General features: G+C 36.1%; 1 protein-coding gene across 1 annotated transcript in view; it reads left to right on the forward strand.

The window, feature by feature from the left end:
- The window catches only part of LOC111159262 (protein tyrosine phosphatase, non-receptor type 4), a 214884-nt gene that overhangs the window by 108033 nt on the left and 93427 nt on the right, over window positions 1-13424 (forward strand). The window contains exon 9 of the mRNA XM_022521712.1: window positions 23-110. Coding sequence (XP_022377420.1) covers window positions 23-110 — 88 coding nt within the window. The remainder of the gene's footprint in view (window positions 1-22; window positions 111-13424) is intronic.

The following is a 13424-nucleotide window of genomic DNA, read 5'->3' on the forward strand; positions in this document are numbered from 1 at the left end:
TTTAAACATAATGTCTTTACAGAGGTTTATCTCCTGCAGAAGCAGAATTTAATTACCTGAACACAGCACGTACCTTAGAACTCTATGGAGTTGAATTCCACTATGCAAGGGTAAGTAAAGAGAACTAATTTGATGTTGTTGAGTTAGGCTTCGTTTACTCAGTATGAAAGTTTTTATTTAATGCGCTGTTAGGATTAAGCAAATGGAATAACTAGTGAGTGCCGCCAACATAGTTGCACTGAATAGAAGTATTTTCACAATCACTTAAGATTTAATACCTAAAGAGAGGAGGAATGGTTGAAGTGGGTTTTTTCATGTTATTTTTCTTCGAGCTAGTGTTCTATGTTATAAAGGTAATTTTTGCAGACCATAAGAGATAATAAAATTATATAGAAAAAGTAGAGTTTTTTGCATTCATCATCATTATAAAAGATGCTTTCACCTCAGTGAGGCTTGTGTTGTTTTCATCATTTGGTGACATCATTATAAATTTTTATTTATAAAGCACAGAATGAAATACATTAACATACTTTGGTTGTGTTTCTCCTCTGCCACAAATCCCTTTATTAAGATGGATTTTACAGTCATTGGCTTCTTCCACACAGCACTCTATAACAACTTCTTTATTGTGTCGAACTTTGCTGCTTCCAGAAACCCTTTTCCGCTGTTGTCGGCATATTTCTAAGTGGCTATCCTTCATTTGTGTGTCTCTAACTAGATTCCTGTCATGATCTCTTCATCAAGAGGTTATAGTTCTTTAGAAGCACCTGGAGTACAGCTTTTCTACATGACCAGTGAAAAGTGGAATTATGCGTAATCACTGGTTGAATTGGTAATAGGTTTTATATTCTCTTGGGACAAATTGCCAAGCCTAATAAGAATAACAGCCTAAAAGGGAGTTAAGTTTTCCTTAGATAGATATTTTAAATTTATTTTAATGTACATATTCAGTGTTCTGTTCCATGAAGTGGTTTTATTGTTGAGGGCCTCACCTGCCCATGTTCTTCTAGAGAGGAGTGTTAATTCTTACATTTCACAAAACTTATGTCAATCCCTTCTTTAAAAAACCAAATGACTTGATTTCCTCACCTGACTGTATCTGGTAATTCTGAATGCTTGTAACTTGGTAATCTGTCTGATTCCTATTAAAATGTGTAGGTAAGGCTCTTTTGAACTTTTTGTTTTCTTTAAAATGTGCTCCATCCCCCCTCAATCCCTCTTTGGGTGTTGTTATATTTTAACATAGTTCTCCAAGATGTAACATAGTGTTCAATATTTGTATAACTCGATTTTGTTTTTTTTATCATTATAAAGTTTAAAACTGTGGAGCTTTACATATGTGAAGTAAACTATGGTTAACAATAAAAAGACCACTAGGGTCTCCTGGGTGGCTCAGTGGGTTAAGCCTCTGCCTTAGGCTCAGGTCATGATCTCCAGGTCCTGGGATCCATCCCCGCATAGGGCTCTCTGCTCAGCGGGGAGCCTGCTTCCCTTGCTCTCTGCCTGCCTCTTTGTCTACTTGTGATCTCTCTGTCTGTGAAATAAATAAATAAAATCTTTTTTTTTAAAAATTACTAAATTCAGTCATTTTAGTTCTTAACAGTTTTGTGAAGATAGTGTACTTTGGTGTCTGATCTCACTGACTGCTATCAGTGAAGTACAAAGAGTGTTAAGACTTTTTTAATTTAAGTGACATGCTGGATCTCATACATAATTAACAATGTTATTTATTGATTTGATTAAGGATTTTTGATTTGATTTGATTGAGGATTTGATGAGGATTTTTGTTTAAATTATTAGATTATAAAACCCTAAGAAGGCCATAAATGTAGAGTAACATTAAATTAATTTAAATTTTAAGTGACCAAAGGTATTTAGAAATGTATTTGTACTGATAAGAAATGCCAGGAAAGGATGTTTCTATTGTGTGTGGATACCAAGAACTCAAGAGGAAAACATGCAGATGTTCATTGAATGTGAAGGGAAATTTTACAACACCCTGAACAAAAAGGAAAAGGAAAAAAAAAAGTGGAAGGGAGAGTAAACATAAAGAGAATACTTAAGTTTTAACTCACTGTCACAAGTGAAAGTGTGTTTGAAATAATATTTTATTTGGAAAAATTAGCTAAGATGTTTTCTGACTGCCTTCAAAATGTAGATTGAAAATCAGAAAGTAGAAAGTTATTTATAGCAATCTGCAAAATATAAACAGGGTTTAGAGCATTCATTGAGGTGGGTCTGATAGGTGCCTTCCACAGTGTTGGTGCTAAGGGTTGCTTAGTGAGCAAAACATCAATTATTCCTGCCCTCATGGAGCTTGCAGGATGATGGGGGAGAAGGAAATGGAGCATGTATTGACAATTAAATATGTGAAGACATGAAGGGAAAAGTACAGAATACTACGGGATTATATGACAGAATATCTAATCCAGCCTGGGAACAAAGAGTAGGGAAGGCTTTTTAGAAGAAGTAATTTATTGAAGCCAAAAGAATGAATAAGAATTAGCCAAGAGAGTGGTTTCACTGTGGACCATCAGTATGAATAAAGACCTGAAATCAAGAGAGATCATGGCATATTTGAGAAAATAAGAACATTTTGTATATCTAGAAGATTATGAATAAGGGAAAAGGAAATGTAGAGGAAAAAGAATGAAAACTTCAGGATAAAAAGGAGAGAAAGATTTGGGGGGAGAAAACGGGGTATTTTGTTTTTTAAAATAACGTAGTATTTGGGTTTTGGTTTTGTGTGTGTGTGTGTGTGTGTGTGTGTTGTTTTAGCACATGTGTAGTGTGTGTGTGTGTGTGTGTGTGTGTGTAAGTTTTAGCACATGTGTAGATTCATGTAACCACCACCACATAGTCCATTACCCCAAAATCTTGCTCGTGCTACCCCTTTGTAATCTAACCTCCTTCCCCTGATCCCTGGCAACCACTGGTCTATTCTCTGACCTCCATAGTTTTATCCTTTCCGCCATGTCTCATAAACGGAATCCTTTGTTATGTAACCTTCTGAGATTGGTTTTTAAAGTAATATATTTGAGATTTATCCAAGTTACTCTGTTTTTCAGTAGTTAATTCCTTTTTGTGTGTAGTCATTCACCCATTGAAGATCTGGATTGTTTCTGGTAGTTGTGTTTCGTTTTTGTTTTTTATTAATAGACTACTGCAGAAAATTCATTTACACATTTTTGTGTGGATTTAAGTTCTTATTTCTGTAGGGTAAAAACCCCACAGTGGGGTTGCTGGGTCATATGGTAAGTGTATATTTAGCTTTATATGAAACTGCCAAATTGTTTTCCGGAGTGTCTGAACCACTTTGTATCCCTACTAGCAATATTTGTAAGTTCCTGTCATTCACATCCTTTTTGATATGTGGTGCTGTCCATTTTGTTTAGTTTCTTTGTAAGCTTTTCTAATAGGTGTGTTTTATCTTATCATGGATTTACTTTGCATTTCTCTAATGACTAATTATGTTGAGTATTGTATCTTGGATGAATGTCTATTCAAATTTAAGTTTATTGTTTAAGTTCATTGTTTCTTGCTCTTGTTTTTTTAAAACTATATATTCTAGATATACTTTTTTTAAAAAAGATTTTATTTATTATTTATTTGAGAAACAGAGATAGTGAAAGAGAGCACCAGCAGGGAGGAGAGGGGAAAGCAGGCTCCATGCTCAGTGTGGAGTCCAACATGGAGCTTGATCCCAGGAGCCAGGGATCATAACCTGAGCCAAAGGCAGATGACTTAAACGACTGAGCCACCCGGGTGCCCCTACGTATACTTTTTTGATGGATGTGTGATTTGCAAGTATCTTTTCCCCCACTCTTTGATTTGCCCTTTTATTCCCTTAATAGTATCTTTCACAGAGCAAAAGAAAGTGATAGATTCTGATGTTCCTTATTCAGTCACTGATAGAACAGACAGTCTACCCAAGTTTTAGGCTTCATTGTGAATATCTTACTTCCATAGGTATTTGTAATAATGAGGAAAATAATTCTACCGAAAAATAAATTTTGCCCATCAAAGTTTCAAGAAGATGATGCTATTTTGATTATTTATTCATTCAGTGAATATTTATTGAGCACCTTCTGTGTTTCAAGTCCTATTTATAGCTACACCATGGGTATAGCAGTGAGTGAGGCAGATAAAACCAAAACAAACCCTTACGATGCTTGCATTCTGTTGGGCAAAACAGATTATAAAGTAATTGAGTACATCAGAATACATAGCAGGTGTTCTGTGGGAGTAAAGTTCAGTAACAGGCAAAATACCAATCTGTACTGATAGAAGTGAGAATAGCAGTCACTCCTGGAAGGGTTTTATTAGCTGGGAGGCTCATGAGGGAGCCCTCTTGGATTTTGAAAATATGTGTATTAGTTTGTCATGGTTACAAAGATGTGTGTATATGTATGTATATGTATACATGTAAAATTTTGGGTTGCACATTTAAGATTTGTACATTTTACTATGTATACATTATATCAATTTTCTTTAGTTAACTGAATAAATAATAGATGGTAATAGCTGCTATGGAGAAAAATTACCTGAGAAAGGGGATTGAGACAACCAGAAGTAGGGTATCAGTGCCGCCCTCACTGAGAAGATTAAACAGAAGGTATAATGCATATACCTAGGGGAGAGGAAACATTAATCAGAGACTATGAAATAGGTTGCTTAGCAGTTCAAGGAACAGCAGAGAAGGTGAATATAATCTTTAATCACTTCCTTTTCTTAGATTCCATCCTTTAGAATATTTATAATAGGTGTTTTAATTAATGTGTTTAAGGATTTTTATTACAATATTGTTTGTAATACTAAAAAATTAGAAACACTCTGAATGAATAAAAATGGTTAAGAAATTATGACAAATCATATTTTGGAATAATACGCAGCAATAAAAATTGATGAATTAGAGGTATACAGATATGAAAAGATGTCTATGAAATGCTAAGTGCAAAAGAAAAATTGCAGAATTATATATCCTAGTTTTGATTAAAGAAATTGTGTAGTTATATATAATATGTATTTTTTTAATAAACAAAGATCTAGAAGAGTATACATCTCAAAGTATTTATCTCTGGGGAATGAGGCAGAGAAGGTGAGGGATGCTCATTGACTTCTTGATATTTCTATATTGTTTTTGAAATATTTTATAATTACAAATGATTAAGGGAATTATTTTAATAGCTACCCCATAGGACTTAAAATTAACGTCGCACCCATCCACAATACATAAAATTTTAGTGGGACTGAGTTACTTTACTCTTAACATGTGACAATACACAGGCTGGAATACTAAGTAGTCCTAGCTGTTTAGGTTATGTTTACAACAGGAGTCTCCAAAGGAAAGGAGGGATGGCTCTTATAGGGGAACATGAAATGAACAATTGAGGGTGTGTGGAAAATATTAGAACATCTATTCATATCCGAAATCTCATTCTTTTACGTTGCTATTTTTTTAATCTTTTCTAAAATTGAACAGAACTACAAGTATGTACTATATTTTAGTGAACATCTGCAAGTCAAGCTGTAGATTTTTTAAAATTTTTATTTATTTATTTGAGAGCAGGGGAGAGGAGCAGAGGGAGAAGCTGGGAGCCTGATGGTGGGACTTGATCCCAGGACTGAGGAATCATGACCTGAGCCAAAGGCAGAGGTTTAACTGAGCCACCCAGGCGCCATAGGCAGTAGGTTTTAGCCAGCCATTCCAGAAACACTCTTTGAGCCCTCTCCCAGTAACATCCTCTTCCCTATATTGTATTTTTTTTTTATGGTTTTATCACCCAAGTGTGCCTTCCTAGATAATACAACTTGGTTTTGCTTTTTGTTTTTTGGTTTTTTTTTTTTAGACTGATAGCTTTAAATCTGTTAATCCTTCCTTTCTTAAAATTTTCTTGTGAAAGAATTTGATCATTTCGCCTTCAATTTCTTATTGTGTGGACTTTACTGATCATATATTCATGGTATAATTCAACATGTTCTGCTATTCTGTGTATTTCTTCTAGGTTGCAGCTTGATCAAGAGGCATGTTTGGAATTAGATTGATCCGTTTTTTGTGTTATTTTGTGAGGAGGTACATAACATCCAGTTTTCCTTTTTTTAGTGTTAACAACCATTGATGTTCAGTGCCTGGATCCATTAATTCACTGGAGTCAGCAAAACAGAAAATCTTAATTCTGTTTTTGTTTTTACTTATTCATTGGGATATTTTATAGGGAGTTCCTTCCCTTCTTTTACTCTTTGATTACCCAGTAGCACAGTTCATATAAGAAAAGCAGGGAAGGGGCACCTGGGTGGCTCAGTGGGTTGGAGCCTCTGCCTTCAGCTCAGGTCATGAAGTGGGTTGGAGCCTCTGCCTTCAGCTCAGGTCATGATCCCAGGGTTCTGGGATCAAGCCCCGCGTTGGGCTCTCTGCTCCGCGGGGAGCCTACTTCCCTCTCTCTCTGTCTGCCTCTGCCTACTTGTGATCTCTGTCAAATAAATAAATAAAATCTTAAAAAAAAAAAAGAAAGAAAAGCAGGGAAAAGTGTTATTTGATTCCTATTTGCTGAGTTTTCAGGCTAGTGAATTGGTTCCCTGCCATCCTTAGAGATACACAAATACATTTTTTAAATAGTATCGTTTCTTCATAGATTAAATATTTTTGACAGGTTTCAGTATTTTACCATCTTTTTCTTTATTGAAGCTCAAATTGTCCCTTCTAGTCACTTTGTTCTTTTGATCCTTTAGTCCTTTTGACGTGACCTTTGTAGTCAGCATCCATGCTATCTAGTATTTTAAGATGTTTCAGGCTCATCTTATCTGTTTACTGCCATAGACCAGGAATTAGCTATTTCTTTAAGAAGTCCTTGTTTGTTTTAATGCAAAATGATATTTTAAAATCTCAATCTGACAGATAAGAATGTTCATTCCTACTAGTTTGTCATTATATCTGTGCTGTTTAAGTGTACAGAGTTGGAATCTTTGTTTCTACAAATCTATATGGAGATACACAGAATATTTTAATTCTTAGAGGACCCAAGGGATTCCAGAATTAGAATATTCCACAATTAATTATGTTTTCATCACACATTACACTTAAAACTATAATTTTAATATCACCATATCATTTATTACTGAAATGGTTAAAAATTTCCCCCAACTTTTTGTGGTTGCTTTAAATTTACATTGTCAAGTCATATAGCCACTGCATATTGTGATCTCTCCCTTTTAATCATTATTTAACCTAAGTTCCATAGGTAACTGTATATATAAAGCTCATTACAAGTATTTATAATCAGGGATTATATGAAACATTTCCTCTAGTATTGTACCTAAGTAAGTATAAGGATATTACCATCAGTAATCAATTGAGAAACACTTACTTGAGAACCAGGCTCTGTGAGGAATGTGAAATTATATAATGGTTCATTGATGCTCAGAGTATGACCACAGACTGGCGATGGTCTATGAACTATTTATTACTGGTCCATGATAAGTACAGAAATTGAGAAACCTTTGTAGCATTCTGACACCAACTATATGATCACTAAAGTTTTTAGAAGTATTAATACCTGAAAGATTAGAAATTTAAACAAAACAAACAAACCTAACTGTCCCTTTCCCACAGGTAGTTTACTGTAGGCAGTCCTTTATATATATACTATCCCAGCCATTGTCACATAGCTGACTGTATTTATGTGTTTCAGATGAGTGGTTTTAGAGACGGATAAATATCCAGGTGAGAAACTTGTAGATGTGGGCTAATGAAATTTTCACAGAGAAGATGGTCTCCATCTGGTTTAGTTTGATGTGTCAGAGAGACATGAAGAAGTCATGGGAACTGAATTAATGAAATATGTAGTTATGTGTACACAGGACATCCTGGAACTGGCCTGTTAGGAAAAAAACAGTTTTTAACTAGTTGAAAGGAGGAGATAAAATGGGATGAGATGGTTGTTTAAAGACCTTCAGTGCCAAGCTAAATAGCTAAGACTTCCTACCGATGATAGCAATCATTCTTTTTTTTTTTTTTTTTTTTTAAGATTTTATTTATTTGTCAGAGAGCAGGGAGAGTGGCAGGCGGAGGGAGAAGGAGGCTCCCCACCCAGCAAGGAGCCTGATATGAGATTCAGCCCCCGCCCCCCGGGGTCACGACCTGAGCCAAAGGCAGATGCTCAACTGACTAAGCCACCCAGGCATCCAGGAGATCCATTCATTTAACTTATGAGTACAGTTGAGCCTTGCACAACACAGAGTTTCCAAGTGTCAGCCCCTTACTTCTTCCACCAGTACAGCCAGAAATCTTCATATAACTTCTGATACCCCCAGAACTTTCTTTTTTTTTTTTGAAAGATTTTATTTATTTTATTTGACAGATTGAGAGCACAAGTAGGCAGAGTGGCAGGCAGAGGGAGAGGGAGAAGAGGCTCTCTGCTGATCAGGGAGCACGATACGGGGCTCAATCCCAGGACCCTGGCATCATACCTGAGTTGAAGGCAGCTGCTCAACTGACTGAGCCACCCAGCAGCCCCCAAAAACTTAATTATTAATAGCCAACTGCTGACCCAAAGCCTTACTGATAACATAGTCGATTAACACACATTTTCAATGTTATATGTATGTATTATATACTATGTTCTTAAACTAGAGAAAAGGAAATGTTACTAAAAAAATCATCATGAAGAAAATATACATTTACAGGACTGTATTGATAAGTGTACTCTGTTTATAAGATGAATGATGTGTCAGTACCTACATCAACTTAAAGATATGAAACACTGTAGACGTTAAATGTATTACTAACACTAGACATCAAAAATGAAAAGTTAATGTGAAAAAGAAATTCATAAGGTGTAATGATTCAGACATTAATAATGAAGAAGTAGCAGTATGGATGCTATATGGTAGTGTAGCCTATATACTATGAATGAATCCTTTTAAAATGTTTATGGCATACCGTATTACAGTTATAGTCCTAATACAATATGGGAAACGTTGTTAATTTAAAAAAATCTCCTTACCTGTGATGACAGGCTGAAATGCAGTCTCTCCAATTATGAGAGAAAGAGGCATACTGCACAATAATGTAATTTTTTGAAAGCAAAGTTATAAAACATTGAGAAAACTGAGGCGCCTGGTAGGCTCAGTTGGTTAAGTGACTGACACTTGATTTTTGGCCTAGGTCATGATCTCAGGGTCCTGGGATCAAGCCCCCCATTCAGCAATGTGTTCAGCAAGGAGTCTGCTTATGATTCTCTCCCTCACCTCTCTCTGCCCATCCCCCACACATGTGCTCTCTGTCTCTTCTGATAATTCTTTAAAAAAAATTGAAGAAAACTAACACCTCATTAACTTTATACTAAATACTACTGAGTTTATTCTTATGTAAGGATAGGTTGTCCACTTCCATATGAGTCTTGAGCTTGATGTTCTACAGTTAGATACTTAGACATAGTCGATGATGATGACACGGAAATATCTCAGATAGTTCTTGCCATGCAGTTAGATTTCTGCACAAAGAAACCCACACACAGATACAACAGATAAGTTTACTAACTGAATGGCATGATGATGATTTACTATTCATTAATTGGAAGTTAATTGTCATAAGGTCTTTATCCTTGTCATCTTCATGCTGAGGAGGAAGATGAGGGGTTGGTCTTACTATCTCAGAGATAGCGGAGGTATAAGAAGTGGAGGAGGTGGAAGGGAGAGGCAGGAGAGGCAGGCACACTTGGTGTAACTTAATGGAAATGCATTGTAATTTCTGACTTACTCTTTTACTTTTTCATTTCTCTAAAGAAATTGAGGGTACTAATTCTCCTTTCACGGTTTTCATTTTATTGCTCATATCATAGAAGGGCCCATGTTGTAAAAGAACTCAAAAACAATCTTAAATAATCAGACCTCTTCTACCAGGTTGTCAAATGTCAGTTCATTTGCTGCACTGCTTCTTCTTCCTCATCATCTGGCACTGGTTTGGAAGCACTCAACCTCTACTCAAGTCATCTACTGGTAATCTTGTGATATGTTGTCTGTTAGCTCTTGAATTTCTTCATAGGTCCATAGCATGAAACCTTTCACCTTCCATCATTTTGCCATATCTGCAATCTCTCTCATGATTTTCTTGACTGGCTCTGTTGTAAATTCTATAAAGTCATGCATAGGTGGTATCTGGACAGTTTTCTCCAGGAATTTTTTTATTTCGGGCTTGATGGCTTTCACAACCTTTTTTATAACAATGGCACCCTCAATAGTGTGCGCTTTCCAAAGTTGTACTAGGATTCTTTCTTGTAGCATGGACAATCCTTTCCATAGAGACCATGTGTAATGAGCCTTACAGGTCCTTATGACCCCCTGACCTAGAGGCTGAATTAGAGATGTTGTGTTTAGGGGCAAGTAGAATACTTTGATATCCTGGGAATTGTCCGATATCAAAAGAACTTCAAAAGGCAGTCCCTTACAGGCAAATTACTTTCTTAATTGAGGGACAAAGCATTGATGGAACCAATCTAGAAAATGAGTTCTCATTGTCCAGGTCTTCTTGTACAGCCAAAAAACTGGCAGATGGTATTCATCTTTTCCCTTCAAAGTTGGAAGGTTAGCAGCTTTATAGATATAGGCAGTCCTAATCAAAAACCCAACTGCATCTGCACAAAACAGAGTTAGTCTGTCTTTTTCTGCTTTAAATCTATAGGCTTGCTTCTTTGCCTTATTAATAAATGCCACAGCTGCAGACCTCAGTGTATGGTACATATCAAGCAATTCAGCTTTTTCCTTGTAGTGTCATGATTTTCTTTGCTTCTTGGGAACACTTCCAGCATCACTAAGTAGCACTTTGTATGGGACCCATGATGTTATTGGAGGTTTACAGTACTCCACTAAACACATTGAAAAATAAGCAACAACTATGAGAGATCACTTTTACTGCTATATGCAATTTTTTGAAGAGACGGAACTGCTCACGCAGAGATGATTAGTGTCACACAGTGTTTTAAGCAGGTACTGGCAACACTTGTGCTCACCGCAACAGCAACAGGAGGCTATGAAATTATTACAGTAATACAGTGTGTACTATAGTAAATACAGTTATGATTACATACTGTATCTTTACATTTGTTTACATTTCTCTCAACTGTAATGGTGCCATGTAAATGTGCAGAAGTTTTGATAAATTTTTCCAATAGATTCATGTGTGTTTTATGATAAATGATAAAGTAGACTAATATCTACATATATTTTATGCAGTCATGACATACCTTTAAAAAAATCTTTTTTGGTATTTCTAGACTATGGTTTGTCTGCAGGTTTTTTGAAATTGTTGAAAATCTCCAAAAAATTTTCAAATATATTTATTGAAAAAAGTCTGCATATAAGTAGACCCACAGAGTTCAAACCTGTGTTGTTCATGGGTAAAGTATACACGGCACTTTTGTACACCTAAGAATACAATAGTGGAAAAAACAAACACCCTAAACTTTGCTACGTAGGTTCTAGTGAAGAAGAGTAAAAAAAAAAAACCAGATTAAACAAGGCAATTTATAGCGTAATATTAGATTGTAGCAAGTGATAAAAAGAAAAGCAAAGATATTTTAAAATAAGGTGGTCATTGTGCATTTTCCAGTCCAATGGAATGAATAGTGTTTGTGTCTATTAAGGACATAAGACTTGTTTTGTTTGATCTTGCCCACTTCTGGCATCACCTTGGGAACTGCCACTTCAAATCTAGATAGCTATAATTTAAGATTTTGAGTTATTAATTTTTAATTATAATGTATAATTTTATAGTATATAAATTATAATTGTAATTTGATGATAATAAATTAATAATTTAAGAATTAGATATCTGAACGTTTGTTTCCTTTTTTAAAAAAATTTTTCTTTTTTTTTCTTTTCTCTCTTTTTTCTTAATTTTTTTTTTTTTTTTATTTATCAGAGAGAGAGAGGGAGAGAGAGCGAGCACAGGCAGACAGAATGGCAGGCAGAGGCAGAGGGAGAAGCAGGCTCCCTGCAGAGCAAGGAGCCCGATGTGGGACTTGATCCCAGGACGCTGGGATCATGACCTGAGCCGAAGGCAGCTGCTTAACCAACCGAGCCACCCAGGCGTCCCATTCTTAATTTCTTTTGCACCACACCCAATGCTCCATGCAATACGTGCCTCCTTAATACCCACCACCAGGCTCACCCAACCCCCTACCCGTCTCCCCTCCAAACCCCTCAGTTTGCTTCTCACAGTCCACAGTCTCTCATAGTTTGTCTCCCCCTCCAATTTCCCCCAGTTCACTTCTTTCCATCTCCCACTGTCCTCTGTGTTATTCCTTATGCTCCACAAGTAAGTGAAGCCATATGATAATTGACTCTCTCTGCTTGACTTATTTCACTCAGCATAATCTCCTCCAGTCCCGTCCATATTGATACAAAAGTTGGGTATTCATCCTTTCTGATGGAGGCATAATAATCCATAGTATATATGGACCACATTTTCTTTATCCATTCGTCTGTTGAAGGTCATCTTGGTTCTTTCCACAGTTTGGTGACTATGGCCATTGCTGCTATGAACATTGGGGTACAGATGGCCCTTTTCACTACATCTATATCTTTGGGGTAAATACCTGGTAGTACAATTGCAGGGTCATAGGGTAGCTCTATTTTTAATTTCTTAAGGAATCTCCACACTGTTTTCCAAAGTGGCTGCACCAACCTGCATTCCCACCAACAGTGTAAGATTGAGATTATTCCCTGCATATTCTCAGACCACAGTGCTTTGAAACTGGAACTCAACCACAGTAAAAAGTATGGAAGGAATTCAAACACTTGGAAGCTAAAGACCACCCTGCTTAAGAATGTTTGGATCAACCAGGAAATCAAGAACTTAAAACGATTCATGGAAACCAATGAGAATGAAGACATATCAGTACAAAACCTATGGGATATGGCAAATGCGGTCCTAAGGGGGAAATACATAGCCATCCAAGCCTCCCTCAAAGAAAATTGAAAAATCCAGAATACACCAACTCTCTTTACACCTTAAAGAACTGGATAATCAACAACAAATTAAGCCAACCCTACACAAGAAGGGAAATAATCAAGATTAGAGCAGAGATCAATGAGATAGAAAGAGATACAGTAGAACACATTGATGAAACTAGAAGCTGATTTTTTGAAAGAATCAGTAAGATTGATAAACTACTGGCCAAACTAATCCAAAAGAAAAGAGAAAGGACCCCAAATAATAAAATTATGAATGAAAAGGGAGAGCATGACTAACACCAAGGAAATAGAAACAGTCATCAGAAATTATTATCAACAGTTATATGCCAATAAGTTAAGCAACCTAGACGAAATGGATACATTCCTGGAAACCTGGAAACTTCTAAAACTGAATCAGGAAGAAATTGACAACCTGAATAGACCAATATCTAGTAACTACATTGAAGAAGTGA

The sequence above is a fragment of the Enhydra lutris genome, unplaced genomic scaffold (genome assembly GCF_002288905.1).
Source record: "Enhydra lutris kenyoni isolate GAN:26980312 unplaced genomic scaffold, ASM228890v2 scaffoldscaffold1, whole genome shotgun sequence".
Lineage (NCBI taxonomy): Eukaryota > Metazoa > Chordata > Mammalia > Carnivora > Mustelidae > Enhydra > Enhydra lutris.